Here is a 26,586-nt window from a genome sequence, read left to right as displayed (position 1 = left end):
TCTCATCTCCTCTACTCCCTTTAGCTTTCCAGATCAATGTTTTTTTGAAGAATGACAACACATCAGTTTAAAGGCAGCCGGGGAAGCAAGACAGACAGGGGCTTGTAAAAATATGTTTTATTTTTATTTAATCCAAGTCTTCCCTCGTGGCTCCTCTCGCTTTCTCAATGTGTTTCAACTGGCCTCTCTCTTCTGATTCCTCCCTGGGAGATTTATGATCAGAGATGACAGAGGGGGTTGTCTCCCCCGGCCATGGGCGATGCCGTGATCCAGGCTAGCGCTCTTCCAGGTGCAGTGCAGCCCCTCCAGCTTTCCTCTTCTGAGCACTGTTAGAGGCCCATCTGCTAACAACCCTAAACCCTCGGCACGTCAAGTCTCTCTTCATTTGTTACATGTCAGACAAAGCTAATTTATTTTATTAGTGATCATCCCGTCCACCTATATGGATGATGTTTCCTTTTTTCATCTCTCTAGGCCCGCTGCCCTGTCATTTGATCGCTAACAATGGATTTATATGGTGTGGGAAACTTGTAGATGTAGGTGTGTGTGTGTGTGTGGGTGTTGGAGGTTACGGCTGTTCAGGAGTGTGTATACTGCATGTGTATGTGTGCGTACCTACAATGACAACAAACAAAAAACTGTTCATGCTTTTTTTGAGTGGTCCAATATTTACATGACTTAAGATACAATAGAATTCAAGTGTCAGGAGAGGACAGTTAAGTCCACAGACAGGCATTTACTATTGGATTTAAATGAATGAAAACAACACCTGCGTGTGTTCTGGAGACAGCACAAAACAGTTTGTTTTCACCGTTCAATCCACCTGAATAGCATACAGAACATGCAAGAATCAAGCCAACACCATGAAWACCCACACATTTGTACTTTAAGTCACACAAAACCCTCAAGACTTCTAGTCTATTTAGCCACTTTCTCATTCAGTGTCTTCCCATTCATTATAGCAGTCACAGCCTGTTGCCTGCTCCTTTGTGTGGACCAGCGAGGGGGTTTCAGCTTGCGGTGGGCAGACACAATGGTGGCATTGACACAGGTGATCCGATGCGTTCAGTCAGGAGGCTGCATCCTTGTTGCTCTCTTTTCACGCCTCAGTCAAACATCCATCGGGAATCTGGAGGGATTTCAGGTGAATTCCTGCGCAGGTGTTGGCACGAAAAAAAGGCAAGCAGGAAGCGTCACTCAAGTCTGATCCAGCTCCCCTCCCCCTCCACCCCCTCACCCCCGGGACAAGACAAGGCATGGCTACTCCTTGTGACTGACAGCTTCTCCTCAGTCCTGTGATAGAGACGGTTTCACCAGGGTGTCTGTGGGGTTGTATATCAATGAGAGGATGTTATGCTTGTTTTCTTTTTACCACCAATAACGACTAGAACAGACTGCTAAAAAGGAACTTTCAATTACTATATTTGGTTTAGGCAATGAATGGACAGCTGTACCTTGTTGGCATAAGAGTCTCACAATATGGTTCTGCAAGGCATATTCCCCTACACAGGCCCCAATCACACCCTGTATTTAGGCTACATACTATAAATCCCTTTGAAATCACACCTGCTGCTTGAGAAGATTAAACTGTTTTGGCAGAGAGGTCAATGAAATTATTCAGTGTAATGATTCTTCAGCATGTTTAACACTTCTCTCTTATTTCTGTCCCTTTCTCCACTCTATCTTGCTCTCTGTCTTTCTGTCTCCTTTCATCTTCCTTTCTGTCCATCTCTCCCTCTTGCCTCTCCCTCCCTCTCTTTCCTTTCTCTCTCAGTTTCTGCGGGTGGAGCAGGATAAGGAGTGTAACATGGAGTGTACTGGTGGTCCCAGGAAGCCCCTGTGCGCGTCGGACGGCAGGACCTTCTCATCGCGCTGCGAGTTCCTCCGTGCCAAGTGCCGAGACCCCCAGCTGGAGGTCATCCGAGGGCCATGCAAAGGTCAGGCCATGAGTCACCCTTCAGCCCCGCGGAGCCTCGCAAATGAGCCCCGGGTCACAGCAGAAACTTCATTTCAGCATAATTGATTCTTTGAGCACTGGGATGACAACTGGAGTTGACACAGGCAGGCCTATAGAGAGTATAATGTAAAGTGAAATCTGCTGGTTTGTTCTTATAGGTTTGTGTTGTAGCTACTAGTCATGCATTATACAGGACAAGTTCCCAACTCCCCATCAATGTTTTAAAAGTGTTATGTTCTTTGTGGTATAAGTCTAACTTGAGGGATGATGAGAGGATAATTGGAAGGTAAAAGTGTAGACAGTCGACGTGTAGAAGAATGAACACCATTCTAGTTTATTGCGTTGATTAAGTTCTTGAATGATTTGTACTAGATGTGTATATGTGTTGCAGGATGTGCATCTTGCAACATTGTTCCATCTTTGCTTTATGTTTCTTTTTACATTATTTCCTTTCCTTTCTATCCAATCACAATGTCAAACTATGGGGGAAGCATCCTCATCGATTAGAAACAGATTTTTTATCCTCCGTCTGATGGAACAGAATAAATTATGTGACAGGTGTCTGAATGAAATGCCTTGACAAGAGTTAATGGGGTCGTTTTCATTATATAGATTATATATGCATGCTAGCATGGACATATATGGGACCGATGGCAGATTTGGGCTGAAAAGCGTAATGCAATCGGAACCCAACAAGGTCAGGCAGCTCACAGACCCACTCATTGTGCGAGTGGTGGRAGGAAGACCCCATAGAATCCTAGCACCCCCTACTCCTCTGCTGCACTCACTAGAAAGTAACAGGGGAGGATTGCGGGCAGGGGCGGACTTGTACAATATTTCGGCCCTGGCATATTATCCACACCTGCCCACATCAATGCGTGGGCCGCCAACTCACCTTTGTTTGTGTCACGCCCTGACCTTAGAGAGCTTTTTATGTCTCTATTTTGYTTTGGTCAGGTTGTGATTTGGGTGTGCATTCTATGTTAACTTTTCTATGTGTTGTATTTCTTTGTTTTGGCCGGGTATGGTTCTCAATCAGCGACAGCTGTCTATCGTTGTCTCTGATTYGGAACCATACTTAGGTAGCATTTTCCTACCTGTGTTTTGTGGGTAGTTATTTTCTGTTTAGTGTTTTCTGCACCTGACAGGACTGTTTCGGTTTCGTTTTGCACTTTGTTATTTTGTTCTAGTGTTCAGTTTAAATAGAAGTCATGAACACTTACAACGCTGCACTTTGGTCCGATTCTTCCTCTTCAGACGACGACACCCGTTACAGTTTGCCTCCCTGTCGTGCTCTCTATCTATCTTAGCATCTTCTATCCTGTCACATTGTGCCTCTTATTGTATGTCTGCTTAAGCCGTATACGTTATAAATGCCAAGCTAACGACTTAGGCTATATTGCAAATTAGTGCCCGGATATCTGTTCCCCTGAATCAACACCTACCTTAAGTTTTAATTACTATTACAGGGCTCCAGACTAATATTTTCCCCGGTTGCCACTATCTTCTACAGTTTGTGGCACCAGCCCATGAATTGGTCGGACCCAAGTCATGAGTAATCATCTTATAAAATAAGGAATAGTGCTTTATTAGGAAGTGTAATAAATGGACTACTAATGTATTCAAGACATAAGTTGTTCAATCTAACACATCCAAGCAGGAATGCATGATTTAATGTATTTTGATGTGCAACCTAATAAGATGATTGTCATGAATTTTGGGTTGACAGTTAGACTATATTTGCTATATTTTACTGTCAAAATAGGACTCCAGAATTTCAAGATTTATTTTATGTTCAATAGAGATGAATTACGTACATCTTTATGTACACTAACTAATATAAAGGATATTAACATTTGGGGTTCAACACCTGAGGAAGTGAAAACTCAAACGACGTTAAAGATGCACTCTGGGATCTTAAGCACAACAAATTCGTAACATATTGCACAAATTGGATTTGTAACATATCACACGAATTGCAAAATTCATGATCCACCAGTAAATGTAATGTCCAAAAAAAAAAAACGCAATTGTAGACTATTACCCATGAGACCTATATATGCCTATGACCGCGCGCCACTGTAAATCTCAAAGCCATATCAAATATCTTGGTTGTAAAATAGATGCTATTGAGTTGAGAAATGTAAATGATTCCTACAGAAAGCGGAGACCCTCCTCTCTGACAGGGGCAAATCATCCAAAGCTTTGTTTTTCCTGCAATTGCATTTTGAAATGTTACAAGGACCAGAACGGATTTTTCACTCGAGCTCATAGAGGGAGAGGAAAGTGGCTCGCTCATCACAGAAGCAGGCTCCTGCGAAACTAGCACAGTGGCAGGACAGGCACTTTCATTACAGGAATTATGAAGATAATGCACTTTACTGTTTGACCAATTCATGGTTTTAGCCGCCCAAAAAACAGGACGTTTTGAGTGAGTGGACAATGTATAATGTGCTCTTTCTGCATTCATAGGTACCTTTTAAAAATGTTTTATGATCCATGATCTTGGCTGTCTAATTGATGACAGAGTCGGAGCAGATCTCTTTGCTGATGCCGCGTTTGACTTTGAATGTGAGTTTGCGTGACCTCAGCTCAGTCAGAGAACCGAGCCGGCCGTTGCCCACTGAGCAGCCAAAGGCTCATTATAGATTAGTATAACAAAGAAATTATGKAAAAAAATCGTAATAAAAAATATATATTAACAGGCTTATGGGCCATGTCACCTTTTATATAAAAAATATATTTTAGGGGTGTCAATTCTGACAAACCTACCCCCAAAAATAATTGTCCAGCCCATCTGGCATTTGTCAGAATTGCCAGATGGCCAATCTGCCCGACTGCACAAAAGAAAAACGTAACATGACAAAACAATTTTTTTCACATTTATGCTTGTGCTGGGTTGRCACGGCAACTGGTTTGAGCGGGACATCTGGATGTGGCCAACAAAGAAAGGGAGGAGAGAGAATGGAGGATTCCAGCTAGGAGGGCTGAAAGGAACAAGGGTCCATGAAAGTCCTATTGTATGAGTAAATAACATAGATGCTGGGGGAGTATAAAACCCCATCCATTCCTTGGGGCAAGACCCACAAAGTGACTTTTCCAGACTGAAGCCCAGGCCAGTCGGGACCAGAAATAACCCAGAGGTCAGCAGAGACTAGGCGGCATTGGAAGCACAYAGTTGTGTTTGTGCGTTCGGGATGGCGGGTAAGGCGAGACTGGCACCACATTTGTTTTCTATCACAAAGCAGAGCTCAGATGATTCAACTGTCCTGTCATTTTTTCCAGTCGTCGGGTATTTGGTTGGAGCCCCCTAGTGAAGGACGAGAGGTTTGGMTTTTTTCCACTGAAGCTAACTTTAGACAAGTCCCTGTTTCCCTCCCTCTGGAACATTGTCTTGCCTTGCCCCCTCTTCCACGCCTGTGACAGTGGTGCACACACACAAACACTCAGGCTGAAATAAACCAGCACACTTTCTCTCCTTCTCCCTCTAATGGACGAGCAACAAAGAGCCAGCGACAAAGAGCCTCACCAGACTGGAGACAACTTTTAAACGTTTTAGCATGCGTCATTGTTTTCACTTGATTCGAACCAGCCAGCCAGGTTTGCATTATGGGTAATGTGTCACACATAGTAATAGTCAGCTGTGGCATCAACACACCATCCACTATAGCTCCTGACAGGGCAATCTGATCTGAGGCCATTACCATAAGAGAAGAAAAATAGGACCCATTTTTACATCCAAGAACCCTTAAAGGCCAGGAGAGAAAAAAGAAGTGACCAGAATCTAAACTGTTTTGGAGTGTGGTTTAAAGAGAGAAGGGAAAGAGAATMAGAGAGATGGAGTGGGGTCTAGAGAATGGGGTTGAGAGAGAGAGAYAGAGAGGATGTTGTGGGGTTTAGAGTGTGAAGAGATGGAGTGGGGTTTAGAAAGAAAGGAAGAGGTGGACATCCCAATGTTCCAACCTTCCAGAAAATGTTTTCCGTGCATCAGCCCTTTTCTGAGCTAGGCCAAGACTGGAATGTACTCCAGGATAGAGAGGGAAAGTGATCTGTCCAGCCCCGTAATGGCTTTACCACTTGGCCATTGGACTGGCTGTTGCAGAGGCCTGTCTGCTACTAATAAGATGGCGATGTTGGTTCGATTCCCAGCCACACAAGCATCTGCCACTTCCGAAACAGATTGAATTATTTCCCCTCTGTCTTAGTCTTTCTTTCGCTTTCCTCTCTTCATAATATGAATATGTGATTCAACGTCTCCCTCTGTCTTTTAACCATATTTATTGTCTTGGCTTTTTAGTGAACGTCATAAAATTCACGAGTATTTCAACTAGTGGATTTTAACAGTATTTGAAGTCCACATGTAGATATGACTAGTTGGATTCTTGTTGAGMTCGAGTCTGTCCGCTCTTCCTGGACATGCAATTATTGTTACGATTTCTGTTGCCCAGACAGTAGTGCTGCGATTCAATTCATAGCGCAGTGCACTGAGCAGCCAACAATGATGCTTTTAAAGGCATTRTCCCCGATGTTCGTGTATATCACATTCACGGTAAATGCTGCGAATGTTGGCTCAATCGGAAATTACCTTAAAACGTCAAGCATGGATTGGATTGAATCCKAGCCTAGTTTTTTTTTATAAACAGTGTTTTCTAGACATATGATTGGTTGAAATATTATATTGTTTATTATATGATTTGGTTGGATTATTATTTAGTATATGATTGGTTGGATTATTGGACGTGTGATAATCTGTCTCTTATACACATCTAGATGTGTATAAGAGACAGGTGTTTTCTAGACATATGATTGGTTGAAATATTATATTGTTTATTATATGATTTGGTTGGATTATTATTTAGTATATGATTGGTTCGATTATTGGACGTGTGATAATTATGTCTGTGCTGCAGATACATCCAGATGTGTGGCAGAGAAGAAGTACACGGAACAGCAGGCCAAGAAGCTCTTCCCTCAGGTGTTTGTACCTGTCTGCAACCCAGACGGAACGTACAGTGAGGTAAGAGTGCAATTATAGGAGCTAGATCAGCATTTCTCAATCCTCTCCTCGAGTACCCCCAGCCATTTCAAGTATTTTATACATTTTAACATTCACATTTTAGTCATTTAGCAGACACTCTTTTCCAGAGTGACTTACACTGTCTCTTATACACATCTAGATGTGTATAAGAGAAAGAAATTAATTGACAATAAAACTTGAGTTATTGTGAAAAAAAACGATATAAAACAAAACAGATTAGCAGTTCAAAGGTTCTAAAAACAACCTCACATGTTTCAAGAACATACCTGTTTTACACTTTGGGTTGAGCAATTAACTATTTAGGTACACTTGGAGTGTGACCTGCCATGCAAATCTTAACCAATCTCATTTAACACACAACTGAAACAATTAACCAAACAATTACCTGCATGAGGTGATACTTATTGAAAGTTGTCTCATGTCAATCAAACAAGTCCCCAGGCTATGTGCGCTAATTCCTCAATTAGGTAGTTCTGCTGTCTGTAAAGAAATTGATAGGCTGTAGGTTGATTCTGCTGCTACAATTGGTAGTGTGCAACATGCGCCGATCATTTGTGCTGCAAGGCAGCTGTCCCGAGTTCGTGGGCATGATTGAACTCCAAACCCAACCCTCAAATATCCCAGGAAATCAGCAACGTCATTTTCACAAAATCTTTGTTTTGGAAAATACTTAATGACCAAATGTATGCCACTACTTACAGTTGTTAGTCAATTTTGGGACTAGAATTGATATTTACTACTACCAATGCCACAGTTCATTCATCTAGTCYTTTCTTTTATTGTTCAGCCGCTCTTTAAATATGGAAGGATTTGAATGAATCAATACAAAACACAAACACACTTYCTCTTAAATAACTTGCATACTTTAAGAGTACAAGGGCTCTAGTGACAGAGCCTTTCCTTCACTTCTGAAATGTTTTGTTTTAAGAGCATCTTAAAGAGTATTGCTGTCATGAAAAGTGACACAAATTAAATCTTTACACAGGCAGCCCAATGCTGATATTTTGCCATTAATTGGTCTTTRGACCCATCAGATCAGAAAATTGGACAAATGATCAGAATTGGGCTGCCTYTGTAAACACAGCTAGGGAGTCTGCTGCCAATACAGTTAKGTTTTGAAGGCCTTGAAATCATCCAGCACACAGTCAAACACATATCTCTTTGCAGTTCCCCATATAGCCTCAAGAGGACAGCCCCCTGACTTTATCTAAGTCCTCCTGTAGTTCCCCTTTTGGTATATCGGCAACTGCGGGAGTGCCTCCACCGCACTCCCAGGACACTGCAGCCCACTGCAGCCTAGGCACTGAGGGCAGCAGGTAGCTTAAGAGTGGTGGGACAGTAATCGAAAGGTCACTGMTTTGAATCTCCAAGCCAACTAGGTGAAAAATCTGTCGATATGCCCTTTAGCAAGGCACTAAACCCGAATTGCGCCTGTAATTCGCTCTYGATAAGAGAGTCTGCTAAATGACTAAAATGTAAAATGGAACTGCTGTACTCCTCAGCAGGAGCAGAACCGCTTCCCCTTCTCAGGGGTCTTCCATGCTGGTCCTCCAGAGGATACACACCAGTTGCCACCCGSCCACATCCTTTTGAACCATGGCTTGGTGCTGGTAGACAATGGCTTTGACATTGCTTGCTCTTGCAAAAATGTCTCAATATAAAGCCTTCTACAAAAAAAGCCCCCAAAACCGCTAGGGCTAAATTTCCAACCACTGCCTCTATACATGACAAGGCTGGCCATCCCCTCAAAATAAACTGAGAATAAAACTTTTTTTTAAGTGTTTGAGCAAGCTAAAACAAACCAGATTGCCGGTTCAAAAAAAAAAATAACTCACTTTTCAGAACATACTGAATATACTCTAGTTTGAGCAAATAACTAATTAGGTACACCTAGAATGTGACCTGCCATGCAAAACTAGCCAATCTGCTCAGTTAACACACAATTGAAACAATTAACTGCATGAGGTGATACTGATAGAAAGAGGTTTTTGAATGACGAATGAATGAATCAATTCAAAATATACGAACGACCTGGGCCCGGTTTCCTGATAGCGATGGAATTTAGGCTTACAAGTGTTTTAACGATGCACCTTTCCTACAATGGCTGAAAATGTAACATGTGTTTCCCAAAACACCATGCAGAGAGAACGGCTGTTAAGCGGAGCATGTGTCGATACTGATAGGATCGAAAGAAAGACAGTGCTGCTCCGGGATCAGCGTTCTCCATTAAAATCTTACCTTAACATTAGAATTATTTCACAATACTGACGATGGATAAACTCCTAGAGAGATATTACCACCTACGTCTGCAAATATTGAGGAGGCTTATTCTAATGCTTACCCAATAAAAATACACTAAATCACCGATTTGGCAAATCATTGCGCACCTGTTATGATACACATCATGAGATTACAGACAGTAGCCTACAAGTAGCAAATTGGAACTCAATTGATTGAACATTAAATGTATTTCAATATTATTTCCTACTGTTTATATTTTAATGCAGTCCTCCCAGTTTCCACTTGAATCATCTATTTATACATTGCTTGTTTGTATCAATAAACGGTCATACGAAAATGGCTCACCTTTTAGCCAGGTACATTSTATGGCAATGACTCCTTCAGAACTAACCTGCTGCGGGGCAGGCTAACTCACAGCTAACTCCACTTACCCTGAATGAAATGACTGAACCACGAGTTGAGCACCAATGGATTGCCCATGGATTAGATTTTTCATCATTGTCTCAATGAAGAGTRCGGCGTTCGACTAGCCATGTGCGACATGCATGCATAGTTACAAGCCTCCTAGAGGCTTGTAACTATACGAGCAATATCCACTTTGGTAGTATGGATGAAGCCGGAGCTGGAATGTGAAGTTAACTGAAGCTGATTAGATTTAGAAAACCCTAAGTAGATCTAGATTGCTTCGTAGGATKCCCCTATGAAGTTATCGGTGGTCACAGAGAGATGGGTAAACCATGTGATTCTATYTTTAGCGGAGATCTTCTTTGTATACATTTACGCCGCAAGGCAAAAATGTATCTAACGACGCACTTAGCTGTTCTACGAGCGGTCTGAGGCAGGCGTTAGATTACGAGAATTTAAGTGCAACGTTATTAACATTGGTCTTGGGAAACAGTTTGGAGATATAACGATGCTCCTACGAAGGTTCTAACGATGAACTTAGCCTTAAGATGCCTTTGGGAAACCAGCCCTGCTCTTAAAGCGATACTTCGGGATTTTGGCAATAAGGTCTCTGTGTCCAGTATGAAGGGAGTTAGAGGTAGTTTCGCAAGCCAATGCTAATTAGCGTTAGCGCAAACCATAGACTTCCAGTCATTGCACTAATATTAGTTAGKATTTGCGCTAGCACTAGTTAGCAACTTCCTTCAACTGACTGGGGAAGTAGATAAAGGGCCTCATTGCCAAAATCCCAAAGTATCCCTTTAAATAACTATACTTTAAAATTCTCCAATGTCTCTAGTGAAGGAGCTTTTCCTTCAGCGTTATCTTGTCTATTTGACATGTTATCCTGTGCTGAGCTCTTATGCCATGCTGTGTTGGTTACAGGTGCAGTGTCATAGTTACACAGGCTACTGTTGGTGTGTCACGCCCAATGGCCGTCCTATCAGTGGCTCAGCCGTGGCCAATAAGAAGCCCCGATGCCAAGGTAGGTACACTCCTGTCTCTTATACACATCTAGATGTGTATAAGAGACAGTCCTTCAACTGACTGGGGAAGTAGATAAAGGGCCTCATTGCCAAAATCCCAAAGTATCCCTTTAAATAACTATACTTTAAAATTCTCCAATGTCTCTAGTGAAGGAGCTTTTCCTTCAGCGTTATCTTGTCTATTTGACATGTTATCCTGTGCTGAGCTCTTATGCCATGCTGTGTTGGTTACAGGTGCAGTGTCATAGTTACACAGGCTACTGTTGGTGTGTCACGCCCAATGGCCGTCCTATCAGTGGCTCAGCCGTGGCCAATAAGAAGCCCCGATGCCAAGGTAGGTACACTCCTCCCAACCTGGGTCCTTTTAATATATATTTTTTTGTTAGAGACCATCTAGTTGTTACTGTAGCTGTATATTCTGTGTGTGCATGTCTGTGTATGTGTCTACTTGCACAATTGTGTATGTGTTCATTTTCTGGCACTTTTTGGTTACAATGTTGTCGCAATGTTGTTGTTGATTGATCAGTTGCTGACAGTGGAGAACCATATCCAAATATTACAGTAATGATGTGTATTGTAATTTAGCTTTAGCACCATGTGGCTGAGTAACAATGACAATGCTTGCTCAATCCACTTACGTAGGGAACCAACTTGACATTCTTTTGATTATGAGACATATTTGTGTGGACCACCATGTAATGCCCTTCCCTATGGGAAAGTCAGGATCCAGCAGACCTTGGGCTTTGAGGGTTAGGTGTGCATCCCAAATTTCACTCTTTTCCCTATGGAGCACAGTTATTTTGACCAGGGCCCATAAGGGCTATTCAGTATAAAGGGAATAATGTGCCATTTAGGACGCAACCTAGGAGTCCGAGGATGTTGCTCAATTCATGGGCTACATGGTGTAAATAGGCCCGGCAGAAAATCCTGCAGTGGAGTTGAGCAACAAAGTTAAACTGTACGGAATGTGAGCGTTCCTGGATAACAGAGTCTGCCAAACAATCAAATAACCAATGCCACATGTCCCTATATTTCCCTCTTTGGAGCTCAATTGGAAGTCAGTGTGATTTCAGTTGTGAGGCAACTACAGAGATCTCAGGGTGTGGGTTTGGGTTTGCAGTCCATGTTGGTGTCACAGTATGAGGCCAATGATTGAAAGCATGGCGGATATAGGAGCCACTGGTTGATGTACTAGGACTCTTGGATCATGTTCATTAGGCACAAAATGAAGAAAACTGACTGAAACAGAGAGTGACTACCTGGACCTGTCCAATAAGAAACACTGACTGCTTTCCATTTTCAGGGTCAAAACATGAGAGAGCTAGCACAAGAGAACCTGGAAAAGCAGGTAAGTACTTAGTACATTAGTACCTTGACAATAACATGATCAAACTGTTGTTTTTGGTATATTTTATGTGTGTCTATAGTGGTGTGCATTCATCGGTGGGTGTGCATTCATCCGTGCCTAAGGGAGTGTGTGAGTGCATGTGTGTGCTTGTGTGCATGCACCTGTGTGTTTGAATCTGTAATATATGTACATCATACGGGATGGTCACCTGTTATAGCTTGCCTTTCCAATATTTTGACAATTGAAAGAGTGCGAGAAAGCAGCCTCGGGGCTGGAATAAAAGACAGCTTGTTACACAGTAACTAGGCCAGAGAGAAGAGAGGCTGTGTTTGGCTTGTATAAAGTTTACTCCCAGCAGCTAGACTAAAGGGATTTTCACACTACTGAGCCAAACCAGGTCAAGCCAAACCAAACTGTACTGAGCTGGCCTGGTTACGCATCCACCATAGTTGCTGGAACCATAATGAAAAAGACAATGTGGAAATAAATATCAAGCCTGTAAAGTTTGATTCAGAGTCTGCACAATATTGTGAAAAGGGCATAAGACCCCATTGCCATTTCTGCTTGTCTTTAACAGAAACCAGACAGAGATATTGAAGGGCCCTCAGAGTGGCAGAACTCACCAACTTAACTCACCAACACAAATTATTTTCTTTCCTTTCAGCAGCAGTGTCCTCAGAAACAGCAGATACAAGAATCTTCTCAGTCCTCCCTAACATTTTACCTCTTTTATCCTCTGATTCTCTCTCTCTACCTCACAACTGAGTTTCATTTTAAGGGCATGCTGATTTGAAATCCTGTGAATCCTGTGAAGGATGTTGTTATTTGGGGGGAGGTTTCCGATTGATTCCAGAACCCGGTGTCGTGATATTCTTTGCTGTGTGAGCATGAAGGTTATTTGAGCCCAGCCAAGTCATTACGCATACTGTAGGTCAACTGTTATTAGAGTCAGAGAAAATGCAAATGCAGAGGCCAGAGAAGGAGAGTGCATCCTAAATGGCACCATTTTCTCTATGTAGTGCACTACTTTTGGTCAAAAGTAGTGTACTACATAAGGAATAGGGTGCCATTTAGGGCGTTAGTATAGTTCAGCTTGATTTGGTTGGATAAACAGGATGGTTGAAACCAGAATAAACCATAGATTTGTGGTATCCCGACACTGAAAATAGCTTTGATTGCGTCAATATTTTGATTCGGCAAGAGATCCATCGATTTCTACGCCTCCTTAGACAGCCTCATCAACTGTCTATTATTAGAAACAAACATCAAAGTGGGAACCATATATCTTCCATAATTAACACGGTCCACATTTATCATGGGACTTGAGGACTTAACTTAAAGGTCCAGTGCAGCTGTTTTTATCTCAAATTAAGTACCTCAAATTAAGTAACAATTAAGTACCTTACTGTGATTGTTTTAGATTAAAAAGGTAAGAAATAAACAGAAATAGCTTATTAACAAAGAGCGATATCTCAAGCAAGAACTTAGCTAGGACTGTCTGGCGGTGGGAAAGTGGAAAACGAGCAATTTGCAGAGAGGTTTGGATCTCTCTTTCTTATTGGTCTGTTAYCTAGACTGAACAAAAATATAAATGCAAAAGGCAACAATTTCTAAGATTTTACTAAGTTACAGTTCATATAAGGAAATCAGTCAATTGAAATAAATTCATTAGGCCCTAATATATGTTGGTCACATATACCTTTAATAAAAGGTAGGGACATGGATTAGAAAACCAGTCAGTATCTGGTGTGACAACCATTGGTATCATGCAGCACGACACATCTCCTTCACACAGTGTTGATCAGGCTGTTGACTGTGGCCTGTGGAATGTTGTCCCACTCCTCTTCAATGGCTGTGCGATGTTGCTGGATATTGGCGGGAACTGGAACACGCTGTCATACGCGTCGATCCAGAGCATCCCAAACATGCTCAATGGGTGACATGTCTGGTGAGAGACTTGTTGCTGGGAGATTTTCAGCTTCCAGGAATTGTGTACAGATCCTTGCGACATGGGGTCGTGAATTATCATGCTGAAACTTGAGGTGATATGATGAATGGCACGACAACGGCCCTCAGGATCTCATCATGTTATCTCTGTGCATTCAAATTGCAATTGAAAAAATGCAATTGTGTTCAGCTTATGCCTACTCATACCATAAAGCCACCACCACCATGGGGCACTCTGTTCACAACGTTGACATCAGCAAACCGCTGACCCACACACCACACACGTGGTCTGTGGTTGTGAGGCCAGTTGGACAAATTCTCTAAAATGACGATGGAGGTGGCTTATGGTAGAGAAATTAATGTTAAATTATCTGGCAACAGCTTTGGTGGACATTCCTGCAGTCAGCATGCCAATTGCACTCTCCCTCCAAACTTGAGACATCCGTGGCATTGTGTTTTGTGACAAAATTGCACATTTTAGAGTGTCCTTTTCTGGTCCCCAGCACGAGGTGCACTTGTGTAATGATCCCGCTCTTTAATCAGCTTCTTGATATCCCACACCTGTCAGGTGGATGGATTATCTTGGCAAAGGAGAAATGCTCACTAACAGGGATGTAAACACATTTGTGCACAACGTGAGAGAAATACACTTTTTGGGCATATGGAAAATTACTAGGATCTTTTATTTCAGCTCATGAAACACTTTACATGTTGCGTTTATATTTTTGTTCAGTATAAAACACAMAAAAATCTAGTTTTTAACTGCATTCATACATATTTCATGCACATTCTGAAATAATTGGTCACTGAAGACTGACAGTAACTAATGCTGTGTAACAACAAATGGCATGTGATTTTCCTACTGCACACGAAAAAAGGAATTACAGCCATAAAAACCTTACAAAATAATGTTTATTAGAGGTTTATGTTAAATCCAAGTCATAAATATGACTTCCTTTTTAGAATCTCATTTCCTGGGTAGTGCTATGACTTCCTGTGCATTTCTGAATTCATTTTTAACTGAAGGCTGACAGGGTTCAAGTGAATTCAATCCCAAAAGCTTTATTGTCCATTGAATTAACATACGATGGAACATTCTTCAATCTCTCCAGTTCCCATAAGTCTGTGTCCCCATTCAGTCCCTACAGTGGTTGAGCCCTCCTTTGTGACCTGCTGTGAAGTTACCCACACCTGCGCTTTACACTAACGAGCCAGAACCCAACTAGCCCCCTTTCCCAGCCCTCCCTTCCCACCTCCCTTCCACCCCCCCTCAAAATCAAACAAACAAACAGAGCCTAAACGAACACCAATCCTAACCCTCTTGTTAATTGATTCATCTGGAACATGTGTGCGCCTGGATGTTGCATATTTCTCTGGTTGGGCKTTGCACGCCTTCTCCTCTCCTTTCTCCTCTCTTCAGCTGGCGGTACACACATGCACGTACGCACATGAACGTACACACGCATGCACGCACACAAACTCATGCATTCCCCACATGCAGATCCACAGAGGGATGGAGAAGTGTATACCGCAGAGTAGTGTCAGCCTTTAGCAACGTTCACATCCCTTCTCATTAACTTTGGGTTAGGTCCTAAATAAGTATACTGTATGTAGGGCTGCATCCTAGCTTGAGATGTACTATATACATATGTAACTTTCCCATACATTTTCCATTGATAAAAGGGGATGGTGTGGGTGTCTGAAGTTAGGTATTGGTATTATGTGTCTTTGAATAGCCACTAACTGGAGTTTTTTTTAAACACTTTTTAATGATGATGATGATGATTATGAAAGCTCTGCAATCTTGATGTCCAACTATGACCACTATATGTACTGTATATCCACTGACACCTTGAGTGCGCCTCTTCTCCTCTATCACCCCTCTCACTCTTTCAATCCTCTAGTCTCCCTCTCTCTCTACCTCTCTTGGCCGGGCAATGTGCAAATATGTAATGGTTGATTTAGTGTTGTAAAAATCTAGCGTACACTCTCAATTGTAGTTTCCTTGCAAATCTTTTCCATTCTAAACGCAGATGAGTCAGCCGGCCTAGTGGGGGAGCCGAATTCCCCGACAGACGAGGAAGGTGAGCTCTTCTTCTACCTTTCTGGGCTCTGTTCGATTAGTTCAGAAATGCATCCTTCCTTCCTTCCTTACCTTCAAGTAATCACAAATCTAAATTGGTTGGGCACTTCAAATAATGCCACTTTAATACTGTTTACGTATCTTACATTACTCATATCACATGTATATACTGTATTTTATACCATCTACTGCACCTTGCCTAGGTAGTTGTTGGGGAATTGTTAGATATTACTGCACTGTCAGAACTAGAAGCACAAGCGTTTCGTTAACTCGCGTTAACATCTGCTAACCATGTGTATGTGAACAATAAAATTTGATTTGATAAAAGTAATAAATTAGTAACCTTGTTTTCACCTCAACAATACAAGAAAGGACATTTCTTCAGTATTCGAAAAGGGTCAGGATAGTTTCTGCCTCACCAGTAAACTGGGAGCGGTGGTTAGAGCATTGGACTAGTAACTGAAAGGTTGCAAGATCAATTCCCTGAGCTGACAAGGTAAAAATCTGTAGTTCTGTCCTGACCAACAAAAAAAAACCTTGTGATGGATAATGTGTGTTTGATTGAATATTCTTTAATCAATTCTGTAATCTTCTTTCAGACATCATTTCTCAGTACCCCACCCTCTGGACAGAGCAGGTCCGCAGCCGGCAGAACAACAGGACCAGAACACAATGTGAGTTCAAGAGGCAWTTCTACCTATCCAATGATTGTTTTTTGAGATTGCATTGTGAACTGAATTGATGAAGCTCTTGCTCTTTAGTTTATTTTAAAAATAGCAAGAGAGTTTTGTGAGAATATCTTAGTAGAAGAAAGACTTTCATTATGATGAAGTATTTTATGAGAGTAATGAATGGGATAAAGCAATCTATATGATATTAGTATACGTGATGAGTATGCTGCATTCGCAATTGATGATGGTTTTGAGSTCTGTCTCTGTCTTTTTTCTTTTGCCATGTGCCTGTAATTGTCAGCACATTGCAGTATCCTCTCCATTCCCCTGGCTTAATCTATCCTCTAACACACAGATTGATCTCATTGCATGGATCAATGGCGTTTTATTTATTCCGACCTACTCATTTGGGGAAAATGACTGCTTTCTGTATGGAACAATGTTATTTTTGGTGTCTATGTCATGATACGTGRGTGTGTGCGCATGTGCATGCATGCATGTGTGTGTGAATCACTCAGTCTTGATTTTCGACCAATGAAAACGTTGCAAACGCAGTGTTGATGGTTTTGATTACCCAATGAACTCCCATGTGCTCCTTGTGGGGTATTGGATTTCTATCTATTAAAAAATTATCAAAAGAGAGACACACAGAGAGAAAAATAGTAAAGAGAGACAGAGGAAGAGAGAGTTAAGAGAGCAAAGGAGGTATTTAGGGTATTTTGTGTGGCTAAAGCTCTTGTAAAATGAAAACAAACAAAGACAAAGGGGATATGCATTATCCTGCTGTTGATTCCGAGCCCAGAGGGAAGCCACAAAGAAGAAGTAGAGGAAAGAAAGAAGTGTTGAAAGCCCCAATGGCCCAGAGGAGCTCTTTTAAAAAATGTGTTGGCATAGAAGTGTAATGCTTTAAAGCTTTGCTGGAGAGCTGTGTGGCATAGGGACAATTCGGCTACAGGGAGTGAACTGATTGATTTCTGGTGGGACTCCTGGAGAGATATCTTTCTTCGGTGGGGCCAAAGTAAGTCCCTACTACTGTGTTTGGGAATGTTTAAGGAAAAATAAGCAGACATAAAAGCTAGTTGCTTTAGATACAGTAGATGTCTCTCTGGGAAAGTGTGTGTGTGTGTGTGTGTGTGTAAATATTTACTTAACTTGAGCACAGGGACCTCTGTTCAGTCATTAGCCCTTTAATGCCGGTAAACAGTGCGGTGGGGGGCTGATAAAGCAGTCTGCACACACTGTCTCCGAACACTCCTCCTCCTCCGTTGCTTCTTTTCCTCTCTTTAAAATAAAAATCGAAATCAAATAAAATTGTATTGGTCACATACACATATTTTGCAGATGTTATCGCGGGTGTAGCAAAATGCTTGTGTTCCTAGCATTTTGAGTGCAGTAATACCTAACAATACAAAACAATACACGTAAATCACCAAAATTAAGAAATATTAGATGAGCAATGTCAGAGTCTGGAGAGCCTTTCGGTTCCGGATGCTGCAAGTGCAGTACCAGGTGGTGATACAGCCTGACAGGATGATGTCAATGTTGCATTTGTAGATGTTTGTGAGGGCTTAAGTTGGCAAGCCAAATTTCTTCAGCCTCCTGAGGTTGYAGTGGCTCTGTTGCGCCGTCTTCACCGCACTGTCTGTGTGGATGGACCATTTCAGGATGTCAGTGATGTGCACACCGAGGAACTTGAAGCTTTTCACCCCATCCACTGAGACCTTGTTGATGTGGATGGGGGTGTGCGCCCTCTGCTGTCTCCTGAAGTCCAGGTTCAGCTCCTTTGTTTTGTTGACGTTCAGGGAGAGGTTATTTTCTTGGCACCACTCTGACAGGGCCCTCACCTCCTCCCTTTAGGCTGTCTCATCCTTGTTGGTAATCAGGCTTACCACTGTTGTCGTCTGCAGACTTGATGATTGTGTTGGAGACATGCGTGGCCAAGCAGTCATGGGTGAACAGGCAGTACAGGAGGGGGCTGAGCACACACCCTTGTGGGGCCCCCGTGTTAAGGATCAGCATAGCGGAGGTGTTGTAGCCTCCCTTCACCACCTGGGGTCGACCTGTCAGGAAGTCCAGGACCCAGTAGCACAGGGTGGCGTTCCGACCTAGGGCCCCAAGGTTAGTGATGAGCTTGGAGGAAACTATGGTGTTGAAGGCTGCACTGTAGTCAATAAACAGAATACTTACATAGGTATTCCTCTTGTCCAGATGGGATAGGGCAGTGTACAGTACAATGGTGATTGCATCATCCGTGGATCTGTTGGGGCGTTTTGCTAATTGTAGTGGGTCTAGGTTGTTGGGTAAGGTGCAGGTGATATGATCCCTATCCTTAACTAGCCTCTCAAAGCTCTTCATGATGACAGAAGTGTGTGCTACGGGGCGATTAGTAATTTAGTTTAGTTACCTTTGCTTTCTTAGGTACAGGAACAATGTAGGGATGGGCATGAGTAATCAAGTACTCGAGTACTAGAACTGACCTCAAAACTCGATCTTTAACCAGAGATATTTTTTTTCTAATACTGTAAAACTATTTGGTCGAAATTTTGTCTTGAAGACAACGTTAATTTGCTTTGATTCTAGTGTTCCATTTGTACATGTGCATTTCAGGGACACAACAAAACAATAACAATCACACAGTTCTGCTCACTACATTCCCTTTCCCCTCCATGTCTCACTACTCACTCAATTGTGTACCGACTGCTCCCTCTACACACACGTGCTGTGTATGCCTACAGAAATAAATGCCTATAAAAACGTATCTAACGGATGGGAAACACAAGCTATGTTCCTTGCCAAATGATGACAATTTTATCACAAATTCTAAATGGACTGGTTGACTGACTTATGGATATATGTGTTACCAACAATGCACTGTAGATTTGGAATATTTATCATTAGTCGTTTAGGGTACTGGTACTAGTCAAAATTTTCACAAAGTCAAAATTGTCTATATCGTAAAAATGCATGAAAACAAAAATGTGCTTTTTGGTCTTTATTTAAGGTTAGGCATAAGGCTAACAGTGTGGTTCAGGTCAGYGTTAGGTTTAAAATCTGATTTGAACCTCTCTGGTACAAGTGGGACGGTAGCGTCCCACCTCGACAACAGCCAGTGAAATTGAAGGGCGCCAAATTCAAAACAACAGAAATCCCATGATTAAAATTCCTCAAACATACAAGTATTATACACCATTTTAAAGATACACTTCTTGTAAATCCAACCACAGTGTCCGATTTCAAAAAGGCTTTACTGCGAAAGCACACCATATGATTATGTTAGGTCAATGCCTAGCCACAGAAAACCATAGAGCCATTTTCCTACCAAGGAGAGGTGTCACAAAAGTCAGAAATAGAGTTAAAATGAATCACTTACATTTGATGATCTTCATCTGATTGCACTCCCAGGTCTCCATGTTAGACAACAAATGTTTGTTTTGTTCGATAATGTCCATCATTTATGTCCAAATACCTCCTTTTTGTTCGCGCGTTTAGTCCATTAATCCAAAATACACAAGACACAAGACAAAGTCTAGACGAAAAGTCAAAAAAGTTATATTACAGTTTGTAGAAACATGTCAAACGATGTATAGAATCAATCTTTAGGATGTTTTTATCATAAATCTTCAATAATATTCCAACCGGACATTTCCTTTGTCTTTAGAAATGAATAGGAACGGAGCTCGTGCTCACGGCCGTGCACGTGACTAAACTCAAGGCTTTCTGCCTGACCACTGGTTCAAACAGCTCTTATTCGCTCCCCCTTCATAGTAGAAGCCTGAAYCAAAGTTCTAAAGACTGTTGACATCTAMTGGAAGCCGTAGGAAGTGTAATCTGACCCCATAGACACAGTATATTGGATAGGCAAAGACTTGAAAACCTACAAACCTCAGATTTCCCACTTCCTGGTTGGATTTTTCTTAGGTTTTTGCCTGCCATATGAATTCTGTTATACTCACAGACATCATTGAAACYGTTTCAGAAACCTCAGAGTGTTTTCTATCCAAATCTACTAATAATATGCATATCCTAGCTTCTGGGCCTGAGTGGCAGGCAGTTTAATTTGGGAACGCTTTTCATCCAAAATTCCGAATGCTGTCCCCTACCCTAGTGAAGTTAAGAAGCAAACTTGTAGAAACAGGCAGGGTTTATGACTTTGTGTTTGTGGTAACTAACGCTGGTGACGACATTACGAACTGCTAGTGGCATTTAGAATTGGTTAGCCTAAACTATTACCCCCCTAAACATAGACAGGTTCCACACTGAAAATATGGAAAAATATATTAGTTTGATGAAGACAAAGAGCGTATTTTCATAAGAATCCTTAAGCCTACTCCCCAAACAGATGTCTTGGCCATAATTCATCCCCATGCAGTGTTCAATGTAGAAACAACAGGCATAATAAACTCAATCGTCATGTAAAAAAAGAAGACTTTCGTTTGATTTTGGTTTGTAACCCTTGCCAAATTGACTGTTCGAGACAAGAATGGCTTTGCACTATTCTGTTCTAGTTTATTTTTCATTTTTCAGAAAACAAGCCTGAGACAATGTCTAAAGACTGTTGACATCTAGTGGAAGCCATAGGAACTGCAATGTGGGTCCTAATCCATTAGATACTCTACATAAAAAAATCCCACTTCTTGGATGGCTTTTCCTCAGGTCTTCACCTGCTATATCAGTTCTGTTWTACTCACAGACATTATTTTAACAGTTTTGGAAACTTTAGAGTGTTTTCTATCCAGATCTACCAATTATATGCATAGCCTAGCTTCTGGGCCTGAGTAACAYGCAGTTTACTTTGGGCACGCTTCTCATCCAGACGTCGAAATACTGCCCCCAAGCCATAAGAAGTTAAATGCATCTTCTCCAGGTGTACTGTGTGTGGGTGTCTATATACCAAGGTGGACCATCTTCACTGCGCTGACTTGAGATGTTCTGATCTGTTCTCGCTGCTCATCCTCTTACCCCTGACCCCTCAGCCTCGTCATGTGACCAGGAGCAGCAGTCGGCCCAGGAGGAAGCGCGGCAGCACAAGAACGAGGCGGTGTTCGTGCCCGACTGTGCCCAAGGGGGACTCTACAAGCCTGTCCAGTGTCACCCGTCCACCGGGTACTGCTGGTGCGTGCTGGTGGACACAGGGCGGCCCATTCCTGGCACCTCCACCAGGTGAGAGACTGGCGCTGCCCACCTTGACAGTACAGCTACAATACACCTGACAGGGGGCTGGAGCTGGAAGTTTTCAACCTGTATTACAGTAGGCTATCGATATATCGTCTTATTGGGTACCCTGCTTTGTGTCCTGCTTTGTATAGTGTACGTCCTGAAGCTTCCAAGTGTACAGATGCAACTACATACCAACGCACATGCAGGTACATACAGAATGCCCTCACATCCACATTTCCTATAGAGTCCAATCACACATTAAACTGAGTGCCAGTCACCAGTAGCTAAGCGGTCCATCATGGGCACTGCTGTGTGTGTGATTGAGCGGTTGGTGAGGCTGAGTGTGGGGTTCAGGGGTCGGCGAGGCTGGCAGAGAAGGGGCATGCGTGCGGGTACAGTTTTAATGAGCGGGGGGAATGATGCAGAGCTGGGTATCGGATTAACAAGGCCCCAGGCAGGGCGCCAGACAGCGCATTAGTCTGTTCTTGGCCAGGACGCATGGCACAGCAGTGGCAATCGGGGCTTCGCTGTCTCGCGTTTTCCAAGGGAGGGCATGAAAGACATCCCTGTGTCCCACGCTCTCTGTTTCTCTCTATCTCACACACAATTTCCTTTCTCTTTCACTCTTTTTCTCCCATCTCACTATCACTGTTCCTCTTTAACTCTCTCACTGCTCCTCTCTCACACTGCTCTCTCTCTCTCACACTGCTCTCTCTCTCTCACACTGCTCTCTCACACTGCTCTCTCTCTCTCTCTCTCTCTCTCTCTCTCTCTCTCTCTCACACACACACACTATCCCTTTCTGTTTTGGGAACAGCTTCTCACCCTCTCTCCAAGTTGCAGAGAAAGTATTTAGCCACAGTAATATTTCTAGATTAAGTGGGACTTTAAACTGCTGACATTTGATTGCATGGGGAGATGGGGGATGAATTATAGCATTGTTAATTTAACCATAAGAGTGAACTGAACAACATTAATAGTTCTTTACATTGTGTATCACAGATATGAGCAACCAAAGTGTGATGGCAACGCCAGAGCCCATCCCACCAAACCGAAGGACCATTACAGAAGCAGACATCTTCAAGGTGGGTCTGGGTGGATGAAGTCTACATGGTCTCTTTCCTTTTTCCTATCCGGAACACATTGTGGAATCTTAATCCTAACCATTAAACTTGTCTCTGACCCTAACTATGCTATGTGACCTATAACTAATATATCACTATATAGTGATATTTTCTGTTGTGTTAGAAAATAAGATCAAAATGTATTTAATTGTAATTTTTTTGGTCAACAATCTACACAAAAAGACTATGAGACAGTGGAAGAAGATTAATAGAAATTAAATAACTAAAATATAGTTGCATAAGTATTCAGTTCCCTGAGTCAATAGATGTTAGAAACAGCTTTGGCATTGATTACAGCTGTGAGTCTTCTTGGGTGTCTATAAGAGCTTTGAACAACTGGATTGTGTAATATTTGCCCATTATTCTTTTCAAAATTATTTAAGCTCTGTCAATATGTTGGGGATCATGGATAGACAGCAATTTTCAAGTCTTGACATAGATTTTCAAGCAGATTTAAGTCAAAACTGTAACTTGGCCACTCAGGAACATTCACTGTCTTCTTGGTAAGAAACTCCAGTGTAGARTTGGCCTTGTGTTGTAGTTTATTGTCCTACTGAAAGGTGAATTCCTCTCCCAGTCTCTGGTGTAAAGCAGACTGAAGCAGGTTTTTCTCTAGGATTTTGCCTGTGCTTAGGTTCATCCCGTTTATTTTGATCCTGAAAAACTCCCCAGTAATTGCAGATAACAAGCATACCCATACCATGATGCAGGCACCACCATGCTTGAAAATAAGGAGGCAGTTACTCAGTGATGTGTTGTGTTGGATTTGTCCCAAACAAGGCTTTGCATTAAGCCAAAAAGTGTATTCCTTTGCTGTGTTTTTGTTTCTTCAGTATTACTTTAGTACCTGGTTGCATACAAGATGCATGTTTTGGAATATTGTTATTCTGTATATTTGTATTCTTCTTTTCACTCTGTCATTTAGGTCATTATTGTGGAGTAACTACAATAAATCAAATCAAATCATCAAATTCAATCAAGTTATTTTATATAGCCCTTCGTACATCAGCTAATATCTCGAAGTGCTGTACAGAAACCCAGCCTAAAACCCAAACAGCAAGCAATGCAGGTGTAGAAGCACGGTGGCTAGGGAAAACTCCCTAGAAAGGCCAAAACCTAGGAAGAAACCTAGAGAGGAACCAGGCTATGAGGGGTGGCCAGTCTTTCTCGGCTGTGCCGGGTGGAGATTATAACAGAACTATGCCAAGATTGTTCAAAATATTCATTAAGTGACAAGCATGGTCAAATAATAATCATGAATAATTTTCAGTTGGCTTTTCATAGCCGATCATTAAGAGTTGAAAATAGCAGGTCTGGGACAGGTGGCGGTTCCATAACCGCAGGCAGAACAGTTGAAACTGGAATAGCAGCAAGGCCAGGTGACTGGGGACAGCAAGGAGTCATCATGCCCGGTAGTCCTGATATGGTCCTAGGGCTCAGGTCCTCCGAGAGAGAGAAAGAAAGAGAGAATTAGAGAGAGCCAAGATTTTCAAAATGTTCATAAATGACAAGCATGGTCAAATAATAATCAGGAATAAATATCAGTTGGCTTTTCATAGCCGATCATTAAGAGTTGAAAACAGCAGGTCTGGGACAGGTAGGGGTTCCATAACCGCAGGCAGAACAGCTGAAACTGGAATAGCAGCAAGGCCAGGCGGACTGGGGACAGCAAGGAGTCATCATGCCCGGTTTGCCGTGACGTATGGTCCTAGGGCTCAGGTCTCTCCGAGAGAGAGAAAGAAAGAGAGAAGGCAGAGAATTAGAGGAGACCAAGATTTTTCAAAATGTTCATAAATGACAAGCATGGTCAAATAATAATCAGATAAATATCAGTTCATAGCCGATCATTAAGAGTTGAAAACAGCAGGTCTGGGACAGGTAGGGGTTCCATAACCGCAGGCAGAACAGCTGAAACTGGAATAGCAGCAAGGCCAGGCGGACTGGGGACAGCAAGGAGTCATCATGCCCGGTTTGCCGTGACGTATGGTCCTAGGGCTCAGGTTCTCCGAGAGAGAGAAAGAAAGAGAGAACGAGAGAATATATTGTTGATCCATCCTCAGTTTTCTCCCATCACAGTCATTGAATGTTTTAAAATCACCAATTGCCTCATGGTAACATCCCCTAAGCAGTTTAATTCCTGTCCTGCAGCTCAGTTCAGAAGAACGACTGTATCTTTGATGTGTCTTGGTGATTTAACCCTTGTGTGGTGTTCATGTTTTTGTTATTCACCCAATGTTTGCGGGTCTGATGGACCCACAACATTACTGGGTTTTTAAAACATTACAGCCGTAACAATTTACGTAAAAATACTTAATACTTAGATGTTGGCTTATATCAATTACGAGCAATATAGACAAAATACATGGTTCATATTTGCTATTTACCTCATCTAGATCACATTTATAAATAAAAGTGCTAATAGTAAAAAAAAAATCAAGACATGTGTGGATTAAATCATGTTTATCTTGAACAAATATAAATGAAACAAGGTTTTCATCACTATTAATGTTTATTGCTTTGAACTGAACAAATCGGAAGTACAAATTTTACATAAAGTATTTTATGGAAATGATAAATGAGCCCCATTGAACACAAATTAAGCTGGTCTACACACCACATGAAGGACAGAGTTTTACTGTGTGTGTGTTGCAAACTTGTTTCTTGCACTTGATGCATGTGTACTGTGTCTTCCTGTCCTTCATGGGTTCACACACTTCTTGTTGCTACCGGCTGCAATCCAGAATGATGAAAACACTTAGTTCAGGAATTTCATTAACATCTCACTCACTCACATGTATAGTTACAGCAGGCCAAGGTAGGAGAGTTAGACACACACACATGCAAAAACATCGCTCACACTTACTTCTGGTATTGAAGTTGTTGGTTCTGTGCGTCGGGCGGATGTGGCACCAGCATCCTCCTGCTGAATCCTCCTCACGATGGCTGCAAAAACTGGGGTCCTTGGGATATGTTGCCTCTGGATTTGAGGTCTTACCAATACCTTGCCCAGCTCCACTAGAAAGAGCTATCTCCTCTGGAACTTCCCTCTGTTCCAATCTGGGTTCAACGCCATCCAGATGACAAACGCATTGTATGCCGAGATGTCCAAGATGTTGAAGAATATCACAAGTGGCCAGCGTGGGGTTCTTATTTTGCAGCTGTTGCCAGTCACCAGCTTGTCTAAATTGTCCACCTCTCCTTTTGTGGCATTGTAATCCATTATGATTTCTGGTTTTTGATCTTCCTGGCTACAGATTCTCCCATCCCTATGCAACGTACTCATGAGTATCACATTTTTGCCTTTCTTTGGCACGTAGGACGCTAGGGACGTGTCAGCCATGAACACAAACTTAGCGGTATTCAACAGCTGAGGTGGGAGCTCTGGCTTGTTTTTTCGTACTGTTCCTGCCATCGTCAGCTTCCTCTTGAGGAGCTGCAGTCCCAGCTTGTGCGAAGTAAAAAAGTGTAATGTATTGTCATACAAATAATGTATTGTAATAACATTGTGCAGGTTCACACACTACAAAGGGTAAAGAGTGCGAGAAAAGCGGGAGATAGGCAGACAGGCAGGGAGACAGACAGGTTATTGG

At 42.2% G+C, this 26,586-nt stretch overlaps 2 protein-coding genes across 3 annotated transcripts in view; one reads left to right on the top strand and one right to left on the bottom strand.

Annotated features, from left to right (window-relative positions):
• LOC111957531 (glutamate receptor ionotropic, delta-2) overlaps positions 1–26,586 on the bottom strand; it is a 705,651-nt gene that overhangs the window by 166,629 nt on the left and 512,436 nt on the right. The gene's annotated exons all lie outside the window — the stretch shown is intronic.
• smoc2 (SPARC related modular calcium binding 2) overlaps positions 1–26,586 on the top strand; it is a 73,340-nt gene that overhangs the window by 19,095 nt on the left and 27,659 nt on the right. Inside the window, exons 2-9 of the mRNA XM_023978386.2 lie at positions 1,775–1,937; positions 6,868–6,974; positions 10,566–10,665; positions 11,970–12,014; positions 15,962–16,045; positions 16,644–16,718; positions 21,689–21,875; positions 22,875–22,957. Coding sequence (XP_023834154.1) covers positions 1,775–1,937; positions 6,868–6,974; positions 10,566–10,665; positions 11,970–12,014; positions 15,962–16,045; positions 16,644–16,718; positions 21,689–21,875; positions 22,875–22,957 — 844 coding nt within the window. The remainder of the gene's footprint in view (positions 1–1,774; positions 1,938–6,867; positions 6,975–10,565; positions 10,666–11,969; positions 12,015–15,961; positions 16,046–16,643; positions 16,719–21,688; positions 21,876–22,874; positions 22,958–26,586) is intronic.

The sequence above is a fragment of the Salvelinus sp. IW2-2015 genome, linkage group LG33 (genome assembly GCF_002910315.2).
Source record: "Salvelinus sp. IW2-2015 linkage group LG33, ASM291031v2, whole genome shotgun sequence".
NCBI classification, from domain to species: Eukaryota; Metazoa; Chordata; class Actinopteri; order Salmoniformes; family Salmonidae; genus Salvelinus; species Salvelinus sp. IW2-2015.
The sequence above is the reverse complement of the archived record's forward strand: the minus strand, read 5'-3'. Positions and strand labels throughout refer to the sequence as shown.